At 51.9% G+C, this 19,631-nt stretch overlaps 9 protein-coding genes across 9 annotated transcripts; 3 read left to right on the plus strand and 6 right to left on the minus strand.

Moving 5' to 3' along the window:
• Positions 1-413: 413 nt before the first annotated feature.
• Positions 414-1,633, minus strand: CC1G_13596 (hypothetical protein; the record flags this gene model as incomplete). Its single annotated transcript, XM_002912017.1, has 5 exons — positions 414-430; positions 473-563; positions 832-965; positions 1,035-1,093; positions 1,491-1,633. 5 exons carry the CDS (start codon positions 1,631-1,633, stop codon positions 414-416), a joined length of 444 nt encoding a protein of 147 aa, XP_002912063.1.
• A 464-nt stretch (positions 1,634-2,097) lies between these two features.
• On the minus strand, positions 2,098-3,712 carry CC1G_13597 (katanin p60 ATPase domain-containing protein; the record flags this gene model as incomplete). The annotated part of the gene is made up of 7 exons (XM_002912018.1): positions 2,098-2,114; positions 2,171-2,601; positions 2,653-2,883; positions 2,936-3,265; positions 3,316-3,475; positions 3,527-3,638; positions 3,689-3,712. 7 exons carry the CDS (start codon positions 3,710-3,712, stop codon positions 2,098-2,100), a joined length of 1,305 nt encoding a protein of 434 aa, XP_002912064.1.
• A 266-nt stretch (positions 3,713-3,978) lies between these two features.
• Positions 3,979-6,247, minus strand: CC1G_04375 (F-box domain-containing protein; the record flags this gene model as incomplete). Its single annotated transcript, XM_001828352.1, has 2 exons — positions 3,979-6,120; positions 6,206-6,247. 2 exons carry the CDS (start codon positions 6,245-6,247, stop codon positions 3,979-3,981), a joined length of 2,184 nt encoding a protein of 727 aa, XP_001828404.1.
• Positions 6,248-6,368: 121 nt separating this feature from the next.
• On the minus strand, positions 6,369-8,576 carry CC1G_04376 (hypothetical protein; the record flags this gene model as incomplete). The annotated part of the gene is made up of 2 exons (XM_001828353.1): positions 6,369-8,456; positions 8,514-8,576. 2 exons carry the CDS (start codon positions 8,574-8,576, stop codon positions 6,369-6,371), a joined length of 2,151 nt encoding a protein of 716 aa, XP_001828405.1.
• A 977-nt stretch (positions 8,577-9,553) lies between these two features.
• On the plus strand, positions 9,554-10,572 carry CC1G_04377 (hypothetical protein; the record flags this gene model as incomplete). Its single annotated transcript, XM_001828354.1, has 5 exons — positions 9,554-9,685; positions 9,754-9,838; positions 9,895-10,127; positions 10,181-10,404; positions 10,458-10,572. 5 exons carry the CDS (start codon positions 9,554-9,556, stop codon positions 10,570-10,572), a joined length of 789 nt encoding a protein of 262 aa, XP_001828406.1.
• A 1,101-nt stretch (positions 10,573-11,673) lies between these two features.
• On the plus strand, positions 11,674-12,694 carry CC1G_04378 (hypothetical protein). Its single transcript, XM_001828355.2, has 2 exons — positions 11,674-12,034; positions 12,093-12,694. The coding sequence occupies exons 1-2, from the start codon at positions 11,731-11,733 to the stop codon at positions 12,506-12,508; spliced, it is 720 nt and encodes a 239-aa protein (XP_001828407.1). The 5' UTR covers positions 11,674-11,730; the 3' UTR covers positions 12,509-12,694.
• Positions 12,695-12,768: 74 nt separating this feature from the next.
• Positions 12,769-14,391, minus strand: CC1G_04379 (hypothetical protein; the record flags this gene model as incomplete). The annotated part of the gene is made up of 1 exon (XM_001828356.2): positions 12,769-14,391. One exon carries the CDS (start codon positions 14,389-14,391, stop codon positions 12,769-12,771), a length of 1,623 nt encoding a protein of 540 aa, XP_001828408.2.
• Positions 14,392-15,509: 1,118 nt separating this feature from the next.
• CC1G_04380 (CBS and PB1 domain-containing protein) lies at positions 15,510-17,959 on the plus strand (the record flags this gene model as incomplete). The annotated part of the gene is made up of 6 exons (XM_001828357.2): positions 15,510-15,752; positions 15,829-16,104; positions 16,157-16,291; positions 16,353-16,875; positions 16,928-17,022; positions 17,072-17,959. 6 exons carry the CDS (start codon positions 15,510-15,512, stop codon positions 17,957-17,959), a joined length of 2,160 nt encoding a protein of 719 aa, XP_001828409.2.
• A 631-nt stretch (positions 17,960-18,590) lies between these two features.
• On the minus strand, positions 18,591-19,116 carry CC1G_13598 (hypothetical protein; the record flags this gene model as incomplete). The annotated part of the gene is made up of 2 exons (XM_002912019.1): positions 18,591-18,770; positions 18,976-19,116. The coding sequence occupies 2 exons, from the start codon at positions 19,114-19,116 to the stop codon at positions 18,591-18,593; spliced, it is 321 nt and encodes a 106-aa protein (XP_002912065.1).
• Positions 19,117-19,631: the final 515 nt, after the last annotated feature.

Raw genomic sequence — 19,631 nt, forward strand, 5'->3', positions numbered from 1 at the left:
TCAAGTTGTAATGTTGGATTATTATGCATGGTGCTGTGGAACTGAACTACATTAATTGTTCTGATTCGGGCAGTAAGAGGGCTGCAATTCTTCAGGCGGTTTCCATGCAGGAGTCGGGGACGTCCCCTCGTTCTGCACAGAGCAACCGAGGAATCCGACTCAATAACAGCGGTTACCTGGCTTAACCTGTGCTGGTCCAACCTGTGCACTTAAGCGCCGGTAATCGGTGACCGTGAACTCGGAAACTTCGAGAAGTGTATTTCCTAGTCTTGCCGAGTCACATCGAATCATCGATGTACCAATCCACGAAATACCTGGAACATTGTCGTGCAAGTAATGTAAATCATAGTGGTACTAGAACGTGCTTCAAGGGACAGTCGAATAGGTCCCAAGTACCGCAAGATCTAGAGCGCCTAAATGACCGTAACAACTTTAAGAATCCGCACGACCAAGTCAGTGTGAATTTACTAACCTGTTTGAGAGGCAATGCAACACCCCCAAATCTGGATCTGAGCGCCGCGAGCAGAACGCCGAATCATTTCAGCGCTACGTCCTCCACGGTCCTATATCCTTCCCGAATGACAACTAATCTCTTTTTAGGCGCCGGCGAAGTTTCCACGGCTTTTCCGAGTAAAAACGTCTTCGAAACGTCTTCGCCGCGTCTACAAACCCATTGATTTGCTCCGGAGTAAGTAGCCGGACCAAGTATGGCGCGTCCGGGTCTGGAAACCAAAGTTGGAGAGTATGGAGTTTGGGAAGCGCTTTGAGAGGCTCGAACACCTGCAGTATTTGGTCAGAAGAACTCTGGGTGACGGGGGAGGAAAGGCGAACCAGTTTTATGCTTTGCCTAAGAGCGTTACAATCGTCGGACTGTAAACGCTCCTCACTTTCGTAATCGATCCAATGCTCTCTGGTCAAATCCAACTCGAGAACCTCGACACTTCCAAAAGACTCCTTGAATCGAACTTGAAACAATATCAGTCTGTCGTTCTTAGTAATATCTAGTGTAAAGGACGAGGTGAAAAAACACATACCCTGTCCGCTCTCGTCCTTGTGATCATGGATGATAGAAGTAGGCGTAAGACCATGGTAACTCGTCAGATTCAGACGAGCAAGCTATGCATTTAGAAGTTCGTTCCGTTGCCACCCATACGGAGAATGCCAATGCAAATGACGCAGATTGGGGAGTGCTTGGATTGCCGCAATCGTCAGGGGTGTGAAAAAGGCGGTGTTGATTGTGGGGAACTGTAGAGAATTGGCACGCTCTGCGGAGAACAGCGAGTTGAACGTTAACCGGGAAATGCCATAGAACGATCCGGTCAGTTGCAAAGTGGGCACTTGGGGGCAGATCGATAAGACTTTAACGAGTTTGGCGAGAATCTCGGAGAGATTTGAATAGTACAGATGAACATTGACGATCCTGCACGAGCCCACGTTCGATTTCAGCCAATCCCTTGGGCCGCAAGCAGATTTAAAGAAGAGGAACTTACTGGACACATTTCGTAAGATCAGGGTCTCCATCGAGGATCATATCAAGTCTTTTGATCAAGGACGTTGTCGCTCTCTCCTCCCATTGACGTTCGCTAGCGCTGGAAAAGGTTGCATCATTGTCGGGGAAGGGGCAAGGGAACATTTGAATTCTTTGCCACAGGTAGGGCAGAAAGAACCTTCGAAGGGACTGGCAAGTTTGGATAAGGCTGATTATGGTAAATTCTCGCAGCTGCGATGCGATGGGGTCATTGAGTGCAGGAGTGCCATGATTGCGAATGACAGTTGTGTCGAGGTGGATTAATATATCCAGGAGAAGTTCGTCAGGAAGCGCTGTAAATCCAGTTGCGTTTTGTTTTAGTGGCGTAGCCATGTCAACGCGAGGTAAAGAAATATGTCGACGGCGGTGTTAAGAGAAGAAGAGACCAATGACGAACCCGTGAGGCTGGAGTGGCTGACGTCTGACGGTGATGAGACCAGGTTCATAAAAGGGGAATGACTAACCGGGGCGATGTCCTCAAGAAGAAACAAACTACAATTACAACGACGTATATTCCTGCCAAACTTAATCAACACAGACCCATAAATGAAATGTCTGTTGGGGCCATATCATGCACCATCGTTTCCTGTACAAAAAGGCAAGGTCAATACAACGAATCCACAACCGAGGGTTATAACGCACCAGACTCCTTCGTCCAATCTTCATGCTTCTTGATGTCAGCCTGGGTGACTGTCGGTCGTGTGTTGTCCAGGGACTTCAAGAAATCGTTGAGCTTCAGAGGGGGTTCCAACAGTTCGTCAGAGCCAATATCATTCCAGGATTTTTCAACTGCATGGGGATCCCCGGGTGAACAAGGCGTCCATTTCACAGCACCTGTCTCTGGATCTTGCACTTCTTTGAAGTGGGTCGCTGAAATCACTTTTCGCACAGGTTGCATCAAAGCATCGCGCACGACGATAGCAATATCGGAGCCGGAATATCCCTCAGTCTTCTCCGCCAAGGTGCGATAGTCCTTGGGAATCAGTTCGGTGGGGGTGTTGCCAATGTGAATTTCGAACATCCGTCGGCGTGCTTCAATCCCGGGGAGAGGGATGTATATCCGCTTCTCGAACCTGCGAAATGGAATGAGGGGAAGCGAGGTCAGAAGACTACGAAGGACGCACCGACGCTTGATCGCGTTATCGAGCTGCCATGGAATATTGGTAGCACCAAGAACCAGGATACCCGTATCGTCGTTTCCAACTCCGTTCATCTGTACCAGGAACTCTGTCTTAATACGCCTCGACCCTTCTGACTCTGATTCATTTCGCGTGCCGGTAAGCGAGTCAATCTCGTCCACAAAGATGATGGCAGGTTTCTGCTCTCGAGCAAGTTCGAACAACTGCTTGACTAACCTAGACCCTGTCTTTAACCGATAGTTGCTGGAAGAGGACACAAGGTACTCACCTCTCGGAGTCTCCCTGCCACTTGCTCACAAGATCAGAAGAGCTGACGCTGAAGAAAGTACTCTTCGCTTCAGTGGCCACCGCCTTCGCAAGGTAGGACTTTCCTGTACCGGGAGGTCCGTAAAGCAGGATCCCTTTCCATGGTGTTCGCTTGCCAGTAAAGAGGTGAGGGAATTTGATAGGTAGAATGACGGCTTCCTTCAACGCAGCCTTGGCTACTTCGAGGCCAGCAACATCATCCCACTTCACATTTGGTCGTTCACTGAGGATGGCCCCGGAGAGACCTGCTCGAAGTTTCTTCGTCTCCGCGTCGATGTCATCGTCTTCTTTCCTGGACGGTTGGGTCAATAGACATCATCGGGCAACACATAGTTTACGCACCCCTTCCCGCTTGGTCCCGCAGCTCCTGAGGTGCCGTTAGCACCAACCGCAGCCTTCCCCTTCTTCTCAGCAGACAGATGGGATTTCAGTGTCTCCGCGCGGTTCAAATACTCGACCACCTTGCTCTTGATCAGGTCTTTCAGTTTCGCGTTCTTCTCATCTAACCAATGTCAGGGGTGGGTCGCAATTTTGGCAAGAATAATAACCGCACATTTCATCGCGAGCATGAAATAATCCAACGCATTCTGGTAGAGCTTGTAGGCCTCCTCATAGTTGGCTTTATTATCTGCTTCAATCGCTTTCCCGACGATATCTATTGCGCGCTATCTGGCATGGTAAGCTCGGAAGCGTCCAGTATAACACAGAAACTTACATCTAAGTGGGCAGGATTGGACATTTGGGGCTGCGGAAACCTAAAAGAAAGTGAAGGTGTTAATGACAGAAAAGGGGCTTCGGCCGGGCTGTGCCTCTACGATTGCTTGCTCGTGTTAGTCCTGCATGGCTTTGCCTTGCCGAAAGTGTGCCGATGATTCAACATTCCGAGTCGGGCTACCCCTGAAGCTCCTACAACTCTCGTTTGGGGGAAGACTAACAGGTATAAAGAATCCGTTTCCCAGCTACGACTGTACAGAGATGCAGAGACTGAGTTACTCTGTATGTAGACTATACATAAGAGCTAATGAAAGAACGGTTTGCCCTATCGAAACAACTCATAAAGCCTTCATCCCAGTGCCGGGTCCTCTCAACGTGCGGTACCTTCAGAACACCATCCCCCATTATCTTCGCCTCCAGAGAGAATCCAGGTGGATACGGTTTTAAGCCTGTCTGGAGCCTCTTGATACATCCACTTGAGAGCTTTCCCGATTGAAACCACACTCTTGCATGCACGAGTGGATCGGGTGTCTGAGCTGGGGAAACTTCGTCGCGCTGGACACTCCGCGAGCGAATCACGGCAACCAATTCGTCCAAAGCGGACATCGTATACCGACGGGTACAATCAAACCCAGAGCTCGTAGGATCCTTGAAGGCGTAAAAAACCGTCAGATACCGTAAATGCTGAAGCCGTGGCCGGTTCGGATCGAAAGTGAGCCATTCGAATAGGATCTTGTAGTCCACCTTGAGGAGAACCATCAGCTCGGAGAGCTGGGGAGTCATAGAAAGTATGGGTATGATGTACTCTTCCACAGAGAAGAGACCTGTCCCCGCCATGCACAGTCGCCTCAGCGAACTGAAATGTGCCGCATTGGACGGGGCCCATGTGAACACATCCGGGGGATATCCATGGATCACGACGCGGAGTGTCTTCAAGTCCGGAAACTCCAACCCCGTGATGGGGATCGAAAAGAGGTTTTTGTGAAGACTTGTTAGCTCTGATACCTTGGACTTGACGGTTCCAGAGGGCAGCGGGGGCAACCCTTCAGTGATATCACGGGGAGGATCGTTGTCACGCCGGGACCGAATCCAAAAGTAGCATCGCTCGACTGACGGAGCCAGCCTGAGAATCGATTGACACGTTTGGTGCTCCAAAGGGGAGATAGCGAGATGGGTGAGATTCGCCCAGGGACAACCCTCCAAATTGACTCCTGCTGGGTGTAGTGGCGTTCCGCAGTGAAGGACCATTGTGGTGGCAGCTGGAAATCGAGGAAAAGGTTTGGAAGGACTGGTGTCAACATCCCATGTCCAGTCGTGGTAGTATTCGCTGGCAGTGCATTGGAGAAGGACGTGCTTCGCGGACGCAAAAACGATGGAGCTGACGTCGCTTTGGAAGGAAACGCCCTTGATACGAACTCTGGCAAGATGCGCGAATGAAGGGTGTTGGAGGAGACTCGATGGTCGGATTTGATGACGGGGGTCAGGATGAGTTTCGTGAGATGGAGATGGGGGATGTATGGCATTGCCGAAGGGTGCCAGACCACCCCACGCTTCCGCGTCCCAACAATGCTGAACGTCCAGACTGAGTGACCACGGGTAGGCTTTTATCCTATCAAGGACAACGATGGTCTTTGCAAGCTCCTGTCTGGCAATAAACATGCCATCGGAGTCTTTACTGCCATCCGGGAATACGAACGTATGCACATGGACCAGGTGCCAAAGAACGGGAGAAGTCGTCGCAATAGCGCGCCATAGCTTGCAAACTGCACAAAGCAGCAACGCAGGAGGGAGAAAAGTAGCGTTCGAAAATGATGTCGCTGGGGGAGGGGTGGAGAACACGAAACTCTCGAAGATACGTGTCCATATCTCGTTCGGAAACTGCCGCCATTTGGAGGTGAGGCTACGGCACGCCCGCACCTTCGTGGCGTATTCCTCCATTTCAGCTTCAATTGCCAGCAGCGCGGGAGTGGGTTTCTGTAGGTGATTCAATTCTTCGAGCACCATGTCCTGTAGGTGTCGGTATTGAGTTAGAGTCTCCGAGACAAGATCCTTCACTTCCGCAACGCTCATCTTCTCGGACTCTGGCACTTGGTCCCCGTGCTCTCTTGGTGGGCCCGTCTTCGTGCAGACATCAAGATATACCTCCGTTGTCTGATCAAGCCTCGCAGAAAGGCCTCCAAGGTGCGCTATCCTCCGTTTGCAAAAGTCAAGCATCTCTGTCTGCTCGCGAACGTGCAACGGGTTTGGTCCATTGGCAGCCTTTTCGCGCTCTTGCTCGAGGAAAAGCTGAAAGTGTTTCCGTCTATACTCTTTCCGCAAGGGAACCGCCTTGCGTTGGACAGCCCCATCTGCCTCGCCATGGTCCGAACGAGCGGCATGGGCGATGTCGTCAGGTAATCCGAGCTGGAAGAACTTCCTTTTCAGTAGCCTTTCCTACATGCAATGCGAATAAATACCTCTTCCAAGCGATAGCAGAACGAATTTGACTGGTGATCCATAGGATGCTGGCTTCACTGACGACCGTAGTGACGTGTAAATGAGAGCTCGGCCAGGATTTCATTTCAGGACACGAGGTAGACTCGCCTATTTGACTTTGAATACCAAGATCGTGCAGCAGCGGCAAACACTAATTTCCGATTCCTAGCCCATCATGCAGGTCCGTACATACGTCACAACATCCCTCAATCACTGGTAATAAAAGCGCGATTCGGTTTATCAAAACAGCCCATAAACCCTTCATCCCAAAACCTATCCTTCTCGATATGCGGCACCCTAAGTAACTTCGCTCCAAAGATCCTAGTCTCCAACCGGAAGTCGATGTCAGGGGGAAGCGATTCCAACCGCTGACGAAGAAGCTTCATATAAACACCAGTGAATTTGGACTCCTCGAACCAGACCCTGACATGTTTGAGGCGGCGTGGTCGAAACAACCCCGATGAAGACGCGTGTTCCGCAGTGGAGGCTTCACCAACCACAACCCGAGAACGAATCATGTCGGCCAGACGGTCGATGGGGAATTGTCGTCCAGGAACCGGTTTCTTCTTCGTGTTGAAGAATCGAGGAGGAAGATCAGACAAAGCGGGCGTGGTGCCCTCGACCACGCAGTAGAGCGTTAGATATTGAAGACGCTGAAGACGCGGCTGGAGTGCATCGAAGGTCAACCACTTGAACAACGCCTTGTAGTCCAGCTTCACAAGGAGCATGAGCTCCGAGAGCTGAGGGCACATACGAAGCGCAGGAATGATGTGGTTCTCGAGGTAGAAAGGTCCCATTCCTGAAATGTAGAGCCGCTTCAGGGACCCTAAAGCAAGAGCACTGCCCGGTGACCATCTAAATTCGTCGCGATTGTATCGCTGGATCGCCACGCGGAGGGTAGTGAGTGCCGGAAATTGAAGTTTCCTGGAGATGTCAGTGGAGAAGAGGTTCTCGTTGAGACAGGTAAGGTCGGTCAGTGCGGACTGAACGCTCCTCGAAGGGGCAGCGGGCAATCCTTGGATCGCAAGCACGTCAGAGTATTTCTGAAGATAGAAATAACACCGCTTCACCGATGGCGCAAGCTTGAGAATTGTCTGGCAGAGTCGGTGATGCAAGGGCGAGATGGCGAGATGCGTAAGATTGGTCCACGAGGCACCAGCGAGGTTTATCGTCCTTGGATGGCAAGGGGAACCGCTATGAACAATGACTTTGGTCGCGCGGGGGACATTAGGGAGAGGCTTGACGCTCCGACCGTCCCCGTCCGTCCCATGTTCTCCCTCGTCAGTGTGGCGCCAGAGGGTAACATGCTCGGCAAAGGGGAGGGTGATGGATCCCACATCATTCATGAAAGGAGTGGTCTGGAAGCGAACACGCTGGAGATAGGCGATAGAGGGGTGCTGAAGAAAGGTGGCCAATGTGTTACGACGGTCGATTTGGGTCGGGGGCGCCTTGCTCCCTAGTTCCCGACGAGACTGGATTTTTATGTCAAGGGTCCACGGGCAGGTCTGCATCCTCGATAGCGCAGCCAGCGCAACTTGAAGACTTCCCCTATGGATAAACGCCTGTTCACCGGCCAGTCCACCTTCAATGGTTGCCGCAATCTTGATTAACTTCCACAGTGCCGGTGTGGACATCCCAATCGCCCGCCATAGCCTGCACACAGCACACAGCAGCAACGCAGGGTACGCAAAAACTGCCCCTGGGAATTTGGTGGGAGGGCCCGGTTTGGAAAACGCAAAGAGCTCGAAGATATATGCCCATATCTCCGGAGGAAGCCGTCGCCATTTGGAGGAAATGCTCTGGCAGACCCTCATTCTGATCGTGCACATCTCGATGTCCGCTTCGATATCGCGCTGGGCGTCCGTGGGTTTCGGGTGTTGTAAAAGATGCTGATGTTCATAAAGGTCTTGCTGCTTGCGCCCATAGCCATTGGAAAGCTCCGCCAAGGTTGTTCGTTTCAGATTGCTGTCGATCTGGGACGCTTCTTGAAGCACCTCTTCTGGCAACTCAGAGCGAATGTGGACCGGCATCTGGGCTATACGTGCGGGCCAGTTAGAGAGTGCCTTGTTGACGGCGCGCAACTTGTAGCGATGTGCCTGGATTTCCTCTCCCTTCGCCTCCAAGACAGATGAGTGTGGTGCGTCTGCGATACGCTGGCGCCGAAGTTGGTCGTTAAGCTGCGAAATCCGTTCACGATATTCGTCTGCCAGCGTAGCGGCCTTGATGAGGACGACTTCGTCGTGATCACTGCTGTCTGAACGGGCGGCTTTAACGATGTCTTCGGGGAGACCAAGCTATTTACATTCATCAGCATACTTATGCATACAGTCCAATGATAGCATGTCACTCACAGACTCATCGAATCGAGTCGGAGGAAGGACACGGGTCGGTCCCGCGGGTCGTCGCCGAAACATCTTGAAGTCCAGGAACTCTGACTGTCATTGGCAATGGATTTGCTTATATACGAGCACCGCAATACGGCCAGTTCCGGGGATTCCTTCGACGGTTCAGAAGCAGATGGCGACGTCGTTATTCCTTTTGCTTAGGTGGATGGTTTGGATGCATCTCGGATTATAGGGCGTGGATGGTGAGAGTTCATGACAGAAAGGAAGGAGACAATACGCTCTGTCAGAGTCGCCGTGAGCTGAACAGAAGACCGGTCTGCCATTGAATGAACCGCGAGGGGTTTTGAGAATATATCACCGACTCGGTTGAACATTCGATTGAGAGCATCTTGATAGGCGCCCGTAAGAGAGCCAGGAGAAGATGATGACGAGTAAACGTTTGGAAAATTGGCGCTCGACAACGTTCGTGAAATGGCCGGTCACGCGTCCAAAAATGGGGTCCAGATCACGTTCGAACCCCTAAATGGTATCAAAAGTGACGTCAGCCTTACCTTGTTAGTCCCACAACAAGTGATGTGAGCGGGTTGCTTACCTTGGAGCCCCAAAATTATTCGAAAGGTTTCCAACGTCTGCTCGGTTTCGAGCCGCTACGTGTTTTCGTTCTTTGACGCCAGAGCGTCTCCTCCTGGCCCCGCTCGGTTGCTCCAACGTCCCCCAGCACCGCACTGCTCCTCAAAGGCCACCGCCTTGCATTCCAAACTCACAATAGTGACGACAATAGCCCCGTTTCCACTGGTTCCTCCCACACACCTCAAACGCACTTAAAACTCCTTTCCCTCTTCAACTCCAAAATTCAAACCTCCGAATGATTCAGGCTGCCTATACCTACTCGGTACGCAGCTCCGGCAACCACTAACTTCACCCCTAACCTCTTTCTATTTCTTCCTCTTCAAATTCTTCGATAGCATCCCGCAAGACAACCTCGACACCAACTGCTCCTACGGCCGCACAGATAAACAAAAAGGACGACTTTAACCCTATCCAGCATGGCTGCTGCACTCACCCTCGCACGCGTCTACCAACATTCATTCGATACGCATCCCAATGTCACCCTGGCAGTGACTGGAGGATGTCTCAACGCCCTAGGAGACTGTGTAGCCCAGGTTTCTGAACGCACAGTACGTGTCTCGCGCGCCCCTCTTTTCATATCCGGATTCCCGCTGATCCCATTTCCGCGCGTAAACAGATGGGCACACGCAAGGAAACTGATCAATATAGGGCCTACGACATTGCTCGCACATTCCGGTTCTTCTGCTACGGCTTCGCTATCAGTAAGCGTCCTCTCGTAACCCTATCCTCTTGGTTGTCTTACATGGTCATGAAATAGGCCCCTTCCTTGGTCGATGGAACGCTTTCCTCGAGACTCGATTCCCATTACAGCTCTCCAATTTCACGCGAGGGCCAACCTACAGTCGCAACCTTCGCACACTGCGAACTCGTGGGGGATGGACAGAGGAGACCATAGTCACTACGACAAGAAACATTCCTAAAGAGCCCATAAGCTGGGTAGCTCTCACCAAGCGTGTCGCGGCTGACCAGCTGTTCATGGCTCCCCTCGGGGTAAGGTCTTCCCTTTCCTTGCACCGTCTGTGAATGCTCACCTCCCTTTTAAGCTTGTTCTGTTCATTGGCTCCATGGGTATCATGGAAGGTCGCACGCCCCGCCAAATCGGTGAAAAATACAAGGACATCTACGCCGACGCTATCGTGGCCAACTGGAAAGTCTGGCCCCTCGCCCAGCTCATCAACTTCAGATTCATGCCCCTCCCATATCGCGTTCCATTCTCGCAGACATGTGGTGTGTTCTGGACGTTATACCTCAGCTTGCTCAACTCGAGGTGCGTATATTCTTCTGCGTCGTGGTTGTCAAAGTGCTGACCCTCGTGTGCAGGGAGGACGCTAAGCAAGATCGTAGAGTTCACAGACAGAGACTCCAGGAGGACTGGAGGAAGGATAGTGAAGGTCGGATTCATGAGAACGAGGCGCAAAGCGCAAAGATTTTGTAGAGCGTCCTCTCCGCCCGCTCTACCTCTTCCTGTCGTTTCTTGCCCAAAAATCACCTTCATTCATATCCCATTTTCGCTTCTCCACTATTTGCAATCCCTCCCCTACCACGAACTTTAGACGAACATTTTCCTCTTTATTCTATCCTTGGCCATTCCATAGAGCACAGCCAATCCAATCCCCACAGCACACACGATTTCTTAGCTCCCTTCGTATACATTAGTCATTTTTCGTGGCCGACCCAACCAGCCCACGTTTGTTGTAGCATAGTTTTTCTTCCTTTTTATTTTTGTTTGTAGATAGATAGCACGTTCGTATTAGTACCTGGTGTCTTCTTTTTGGTCATTCTTGGAAGAATCAAATTCAACTTTCTTGCGGTTTTAGACGAAAGGGCGTAGGTTGTCGGTGATAGTGGCGAGGAGTGCGTACGATCATCGATCTGCGGGGTAAATCGGGAACCCTGAGGCCTGAGAAGCAGGCCCTCGAGAAGGTGGAAGACATTGTGTGGGCTCAGTTCTTCTCGAGCATCAGCGTTCGTTATCTATAACGCATAACGGAGATTGTGCGAAGCTCGGTCGTTGGCTTCTGGCGTTAAGTGGCGTCTGCCTGGGTTATACGGTCGGACAAGGTGGGCGCATTCTGGCACTGGTACTATGGTTATTATTATAGGCCGGCAAAGCTGAAGCTGACATGCGCTCAATTGGAATCTGGCCTTCTGCGGTGCGACTTTAATATTTTTTCATGTCAGGGGACATTTCCCTGTCAATCGTCGTCACATCCCCCCTGCGGCAGATCTCCAGTAGTAACGATAGTGCTCGCCGCAGTCACAGTCATGACTCCGAGGGCGCGTTTGCGAATTACCGCCATGGATGACGTCACGCGTCTATTAATTTCTTCTCCACACAGGGGTGTCATGTTACGCACAACTTTGTACAACTTTGGATAATGAGGAGTCTCCAAAGGTTTCCTGTCTCCGTAGCAATGAAATCATTGGCTACATCTTGGAACGTAAGAGAGTTTTGGAGCGTGTTTCCTCGAATGGAGAATGGGGAATATAAAACTGAGACACACCCCACGAACCTCCTCCTCCTGCTTAGCATCGTCTTTGCTTTACCCCGATTGAACCCACGAGAACTAAAACCCGATACTGATAGTACACGATGTCGAGATTCACATCAACCCAGTCAACGTCTACGACTTCCTCCTTCCTCTCCTCCTTCAACCACTTCCTCGCTTCCATCATTGATATCCTCAAATCGGTCTTCCACACCGCCATTGCGTTCCTCGAATTCGTCTTTGCACTCTCCACCGACTTGTTCACGGTTGCATTCAATGTTCTGTCTAGCACCCTTGGTGCAGCTGTGAACTTCACCCGAGGCGTCGTGTCCACTGCTTTGGACTTTGTCGGTGGAATTACCAAGTCGGTGTTGGGCCTCTTCCGAGGTGTCGTTGGATTCATTGCTGGTATGCACTTTTCTTTGGCCGAGTTCTGTGAGTTATATTCTAACGACTGACGTCACAGGCAACTTCATCGCCATCTCCCTCCTCATCGGCGCCTACTACCTCTACACCTCCTACCAACGCCAATCCCAGCGCAACCCCAATGCACCCGTCAAAGACCTCGCCAAAGCCACCCTCACCGACGCCACCACCCGTGTCCAGCAAGACGCCTCGCACACCTGGTCTACCGCCGCTGGTAAAGCCCACGAGGCGACCGAGAGGGTCAAAAGTGAAGCCCATGGAGCGCAGGAGAAGGCTAAGGATAAGGCCCATGAGTTGAAGGCTCGGGAGAAGGCGGGAGAGAAGAAGGCCAAGGACAAGACTAATGCTGCTACGGAGAAGACCAAGGCTGCTTGGAACGAGTCGGATGCACCGAAGTATAGTGAGAAGGTTAAGGCTAATTTCCCTGATGTTCCTGCCCAGAAGGTGAGGAACTAAGGTGGAGAAGGGATGATTTTGGCTCTTGTAACATAGTTTTCGAATTCTTGTACCCCGGTAGTGTAAATGTGCTGATAATCATTCATCTGTCGTACATTCTGAAAGCCCCAGAATATGAGTTTGGACGTGTATTATTATTAGTCGACGGCGATACAATAACGTCTATTATAAATAAAGTAATAAAGCAAAGTGAGAGCAGCGAAAGCAATTAGCGCAAATCCTGTAACAAATAACGGCGAGAGAATCCCAAAGCACATCTATCAGAACTCGTTCCAATCAACCGCAAACCCAAACTGGTCAGACCGATCGTTGGCCATCGACAAACCAGGCTGACACCCAGGAGGCCAAACTTGCGGGAGGATATCTCTTACAGTCTCCCAGCAGCTCAAAGCGCACAAGTCGCGAAGGGTGGAGTACCCTTCAGGCGACTGTGTTTCCCAGGACCGGAGCAAGCGTTTGCTTACTCTCAGGCCCATGAGACTGCGACGAGCACTTGGCTGCTCACCTTCCGGAGACGGCACTCGTGACTGGACAAAGTCCAAGTACGGAGCGACCTCGTCTACCTGGTGCAGGTAGCATGTCACCCCCTCTAGATTAGGCCAATGCGTGTTCCCATCCTTGGACTCTTGGTTTAGGTAGTCCAAAAGGTGATCCCCTTCTTTCGGGCGATAATACGACATGAAGAGGCGGCGAAGGTTTGGACTGCCCTCGGCTAAGAAACGGATGGCGTGCGTACTGAGACCTCCACATTCGATGATGTGCAGGGAGCGGAGGGCTGGGAGGTGGACTTTGGCTTCCGGGGTGACGGGCTGAGGTGCGAGTTGCATCCCGCATAGAATGAGGGATTCGAGGTTGGGGGCGTCTAGGTGTGAGATGAATTGGGAGAGCCGCTCGCCATCGCTGGACCACCGCAGGTGTTTGAGTGAGGCCACGAGGATAGGTTCGTGGAGTTGGTCGCTGTTCGGTGGTGAGACAACATGTCCCCCGATGGATAAGTTCTCTAGGTTGGGGAGGGCGAGGATGCCGAGGAATGCGCCCCAAGTAACCGATGTCGGACCCATATATTTCGCGTCCAGACATATGGTCGACGCGTTCGACAGCGGTGGAAGGAAAAAATAGGGAACAGTCGCGTCCAAACGGACCTGGCTCAGCTTGGGTGCACCCAGCGTGAGGATCTTGGGGTCCAACCTCGAGACCGGGGTAACATGCCCATTACTCGTGTGGCCAGTCACAACCAAGCTCGGTCGGAAGGACAGGTACTCCAAATTTTGTGCAGCCTTGTGTTCGAGAGCGGTTTGGAGCTTCGACCAGTCAAAGTTGTTGTCGTCGGAGACGATGTTGACGCCCCGCCAGCGTTCGACGTGGTGAGCCGCTGCTTGGAGGATGGAGAGGTCCTCATGTGGGACGCCTTTCAGGTAAACATACAGGTCTACGCTGAGGGGATACGAGCGTTCCATATAAGCATTAAACCGCTGTATAGGGTCGCGTCTCCATTTAGGCGTCTTGTACCGGAACGTACTCCAGAGCTGGGGGAATTGCAAAGCGTGTTGTCGCCAATGCTGGCAGACGTGGGTGATAGTTATTTCCGGTGGGCGTTTCTCCGCTTCATATGGGAAGCTTCCCTGTCCCTCGGCTGGTTTGGAAGAGCTTAGACAGTGGGAGAAGATGAGACATAGGACTTCGGATGGGAGGCGGTTGATGAGAACAGAGGTGTTGTGGAGAAGTCCGTATTCTGCCCAGATGGAAGACAGAGACTGGGTTACAGAGGTGAGCTGTTGGAGGAGCTCGTATCTCTGATTTTCGAGTTGTCGGGCAGTCTCCACCAAGATTTGGGCTTTTCGGTCCCGTTCTTGGATTTCGGCGGGCGTCTGAAGGAGTGACATGGTTCTATGACAGAAATCAGAGTGAATTTCGGGGTTGCTCGAGGCACACATACGTTGAAGGCTTTAGTTGGCTATTGGACGTCCTATATCCGTTCTTTCATGAGGGCCAACAGATAAATACGGTTGGAACGGTGGAATATGGGGTTAAACAAGTTCGACCGTGGCGCTCGCCAAGCGGAACGCCTTCGGCACCCACGTCAGGACCCCCCTATATGCCTAGCTATCTTCGATCTTTATGCGACGAAAATCAAACCAAAAACCCCCCCATGTCCGATCTTTATGTGACGAAATCGCAGAAAAAAAGGGTGATGTCCGATCTTTCATGCGGAGTTTAGACCTCGTCGGTCCTGATGTCCGATCTTTATGCGTATGGGTCTCCACCGTCGCTTCATTCTTCGAGGCACCTCATCTTCTCCCTGTCCTCGTTCTCCCCTTCCATCACCCGATAGGACATTGCTGTGAGCTGTGAATGGCACCACCTTTAGGCTTGTCACCTTTATGCGGGGTCTTCAAGCTTGTTCACGGAGTTTCATGGGCGTCAAGACGTGCTTCACTCGTGTGTCAACGACTTATGGACGTGCCTCCGGTGGCCTGGATTAGTGTATCAGCTATTCTCCCTTCATTCTACAATCTTTGACCATGTTTTACGGCGACTTCACTCTCGTACATTCATTAATTATCCCATTTACATTAGGAACTTCTAATTCTACTCTTTTTTTGCTTTTATGCGGACAAGAAGGCCTCTGAGCGATGTTAGATCCAAAGTGCGGACGAAGGTGAGCCCAAAGAGCCAACCCCGATCTTCATGCGGCGGATGCCGGCCAAACGGAGGGGTTTGGGATCGGAGATACCTAGGCATATAGGGGGGTCCTCCCACGTCCCGCTGCTGGCAAACATACTCAAACAAAACTGACGACGTTGACGCGAAAAGTCGGGTTGAGTCCGCTGCTCTTCACCTGAATTTGCTGTCAAGACCGTTACGGGACATCGTCTGGGGGCGACTTATACCACAGTGACCACAGATTTATAAACTGGGGGTCGTCACGAAGACAATAAAACAAGTCCACTAGTACTGGGTTCAACTTTTGGGTTAACCTAAAGTACTTGCCCTCCTGTTCATGTCCAGAATACCGGTCCCATCTTCTCTACGAAACCAGGCTTCTTCACCAACACCGTATTCCAGCTCAAACCCCAACGCCTCTTCCACGTTTCCTGAACGTTCGCTCAGCCCTCTACCCAACCAGCCGCCTAAACGACAAAGCTCTTCGCTAAATCCAGCTCAGCAAACTGGCAACATGAGTACCGTCTCGGGATACAGTATGCACTCTGAAACGCGCAAGAAGACGAACAGAAGAGATGAGGTGCGTAGCTTATAGGGGAGTAAAGCCAGAAGGGGTAGTCGATACTTATACTTCAACTCCTTTTCTCCGTCCGCAGGCTATTCGCAAAAAGATCGAATCCGAACTTGCGCGCAAACGCACCATCTCGACACACCAACCGCAGCCGCCTTCTCGAAGCCGTCGAGGAAAGAATGCTCCAACCAAGGGAACTGTCGCGGCCTTGAAGCCTAGTCCCGCTCTGACCGTTCCGGAGAATATCACCGTCGCGGAAGCCAGTCAGTTATGCGCCGCGAAGAGGACCGATTGTGTTCTTGTCGTCGATGAAGAGGAGGGGCTTAGTGGAATCTTTACCGCAAAGGATCTTGCCTACAGGGTAAGACGAGACAACGTGAATACGTGGAACTCGACATTGACTGTGCTCTTAGGTCACTGCTGAAGGACTCGATCCTCACAGCACCCCGGTAGCCCAGATCATGACTCGAAACCCCATGGTCACTCGTGATACTACGAGTGCAACTGAAGCCCTCCAGCTCATGGTATCCCGCCATTTCCGCCACCTGGTGCGTACTTGCCTCCTCGCCGGTTACGTCCCGAAATATCCTTATCAGTTTCTCTATTTAGCCTGTTTGTAATGAAGATGGCAATGTGGTCGGTCTCCTCGATATCACCAAAGTTTTCCATGAGGCCCTCGGCAAAGTGGAGCGTAGCTCTGCTGCTTCGGAGCAACTTTTCAACGCCATGGCTGGGGTCCAATCCGAACTCGGAGGCGTTGGGTCTAACCCGCAAGCCGCTGCTATGCTCGCGTGGGCGGAGAAGTTGCGGGAGAAGACCGCACTCCCCGATTTGACTACCGTCATGGATTCGCGCACTCACCCTGCTACAGTTGGTCCCAAGACCACCGTCAGGGATGTTGCCAAGTTGATGAAGGAGCGCAGGACGACCGCTGTCTGCGTTATGGAGCCTCCTGGCCCTGGTACTCCCCACCCAAGAATTGCGGGTATCTTCACCAGTAAGGACGTCGTCCTCCGTGTCATCGCCGCCGGACTGGATGCTGGACGATGCAGCGTTGTCCGTGTGATGACTCCTCATCCTGACACCGCTCCCCCTACCATGACCGTCCATGATGCTCTCAAGAAGATGCACAGTGCGTACTTCCCTTGTCTGATGAAAGTATTACCCTCATGGTATCTCCCTAGACGGCCACTATCTCAACCTTCCTGTTGTCGAGGAAGACGGACGATTGGTCGCTATCGTCGATGTGCTGAAGTTGACCTATGCTACCCTCGAGCAAGTGAGTAACATCATCTTATCTTCTTTGCGAAGTGTTGATCGTTTTTCAGATGAACGCAATGTCTGGCGAGGCTGCTGCAAGCGACAACGAGGGTGGCCCAATGTGGGGACGCTTCTTCGACTCCCTTGGACAAGACGATACCGAGTCCGTCTTCTCTGGCTCGCATGCAACTGGCTCAGTTCTCCCTGGAAGCATGCACCTTGCCCAATCCCCTCACTCTGAGGTGCACCCCAACGACTCTGCCTCTGTCGTCGATGACGACAATGGTTCCATGTTGAGTTACAGCAGGAAGAAGGGCGTCTCGGTCCCTCTCGGCAGCGCTCCCGTCCAACCCGACGACGGTACCTACGTCTTCAAATTCCGCACCCCCAGCGGGCGCACCCACCGCTTCCAGTCGCGCCACGACGACATCCAACTTCTCCGTGAAATCGTGGCCGGCAAGCTTGCCATTGATCCCTTCTTCACCGAGTTCACTGGCAACCCCGGCGATGAAGTTCCTGACCCCAACGACTTCCACCTGTCCTACACCGATGACGACGGCGACAGTGTCCTCATGACCACCGATAGCGACGTGGCCGACGCCGTCACAATCGCGCGCAACCACAACCAACAGCGCGTTGTTCTGTTCATCCAAGGTGGAAAGGGATGGGCCGAGGCAGGTGATAAGAGTGAGGCGAAGGCGCAAGAGGTTAGCGCGGCTGCGTTGAAGGAGGTCAAGGAAGTCGAGAAGGCCGAGGAAGAGGCTGAAGATACACCTCTTGTCCAGACCCCACCCAAGGCTACTACTCCCCCTACACGCGGTGTTGTGCATAACCCACAGGAAGAGGTCTTTGGTATTCCCAAGGACCTGCTGCTCCCTGCCTCGATCGGAGCGTTGGCTGTTGTGATCATCGGTGTGTTTACGATCTCGAGGCTGACTGCCCCTTCGCACTATTAGATGGCGAATGGGTGAAGCCTTTGGATCGATAGTGGGGGTGGGTGGTGCTGGTGGTTGGAGATGGAAGCTGTTGCTGCTGTGTGGAAAATTCGTCTATTCATTCTTCGCCCAAACGTCTACTCGACATCTGAGGAGACCCGACACACTCGTTCTTGCAAGCAAGCAACCTTGCTATATCCTTATTTTCGGAAGAGGGTTCTTTTTATGTTTCTCTTCTTATGACCTGATATCCGACCTCTTTTGATGCTTTCTCTCCAGATACAGTAGTACACACTCGATATCCCTTTTGTCTCTTATCCCCCTGCCGTTACCAGACCAAAAAGCCGACTCCATGCATATGCATACTCTTAGCGAGTTGACATAAATTCTGGTTAGTTGGCTAGTTTGGTTGTTCGATGTCCAGTGCTCCCGTCCATGATACGTTACCCCCTCTACTACACTATAGTCTTTAACTACCTATAGAAGAACGTTGGAACCCTGCTGTTTTTATGTCCTTGTTACGAACTTGTTCATTGTTTCGAGTATTTACGTCGGTTCTGCATGTTCACGATCTGTAAGGGGTTTGTCCTGGACCCTGACGCTTGCAATGAAACTTTGACGCTGGAGATGTGGTGTCAGTCTCCCCCAGAATTCAATCCATCTGTCCTCCATCGACGTCGGTATGTTCCTTCGGCAAGCGCTTGAAGGTTGACATGAACAATTCAGACCTTTCTGCCACCTCGCTGGCACCGTCTGTCTCGAACGACATCTCAACAGGAACCATGACCGTGACCGTATGATTTCGTTGCGAATTTGATTTTTTATCTTGGGCCTGGATTGCTGAGGTGGGTTTAGCGCCGGATGGGGTGTATTTGTTTCCCCGTCGGGAGGATGCGAGGGGGCGCAATCACGAGGTTACACGTTGACAAGCACCAGCAGTTGTCGATGTTATCGGCCTTGTTGGAGCGTTCCAAGCTGTCCCAAGAGTTGTCCTCAGAGCTAGAGGCGCTTGGCTAGGTCGGATGACCATGACGTACCCTGTCAGTGTCGCCCTGCGAGGGTCGTTCCTTTCGATGGACCCAGACTTCCTTGAAAGAGGAGTGAAAGGATATGCTGGAATACGCCGGCGATCCCGCTGTCGTAGACGGTAGCCAGTACTTAGTGGTTCCAGGTGGCATCGACGTGGTCGTTTTAGACTCCTTTCACTTGCCAGTTGCCCTTTGAGGGACCCTTCTATGTACTCAATAGACGTGATCTACGTGACGAGTGCGGGGGGTACTAGATGAATGATCCCTTCGAGAAAAGGAAGCGCTTAACCAGATCTACGGGTTGCCAGGACCCTTTAACATGACTCTTTCCTTTAGTGGGTCTTTGTGTAGCGGGGTATGATGGGGAGAAGCAGGCTGGATATGGTAGGGCGGGAGCGGCGTATGTAAATTGACGCTATATGGTACTTGTACGGGCCAGGGCTCTTTGTGATATGAAGAGGGTTTGTTTGGAGCTTATTTCCCCGCAATTTGTGATTGGCTGGGTTGTTTTGCTTTGTTGGGTAACTTGGGTTTCGGGGGCAGGGCGAAGGATTCGGAAATCCAAGCCCCGACTCGCACTTCTTGTCAGGAAGTTCTTCGACAGTCGCCTGGTCGTCGTGCCTCGTGAATACATGTACTCCTTCCGTTCTTTCGGAATTGGTGCA

Source organism: Coprinopsis cinerea, assembly GCF_000182895.1.
Source record: "Coprinopsis cinerea okayama7#130 chromosome 1 map unlocalized cont3.1, whole genome shotgun sequence".
NCBI classification, from domain to species: Eukaryota; Fungi; Basidiomycota; class Agaricomycetes; order Agaricales; family Psathyrellaceae; genus Coprinopsis; species Coprinopsis cinerea.

Bases quoted from the DNA above. Each gene is read 5' to 3' on its own strand.
- CC1G_04378 (XM_001828355.2), top strand. From the start codon at position 11,731: ATGTCGAGATTCACATCAACCCAGTCAACGTCTACGACTTCCTCCTTC. The intron at 12,035-12,092 runs GTATGCACTTTT...CTGACGTCACAG, and splicing joins TGTCGTTGGATTCATTGCTG to GCAACTTCATCGCCATCTCC.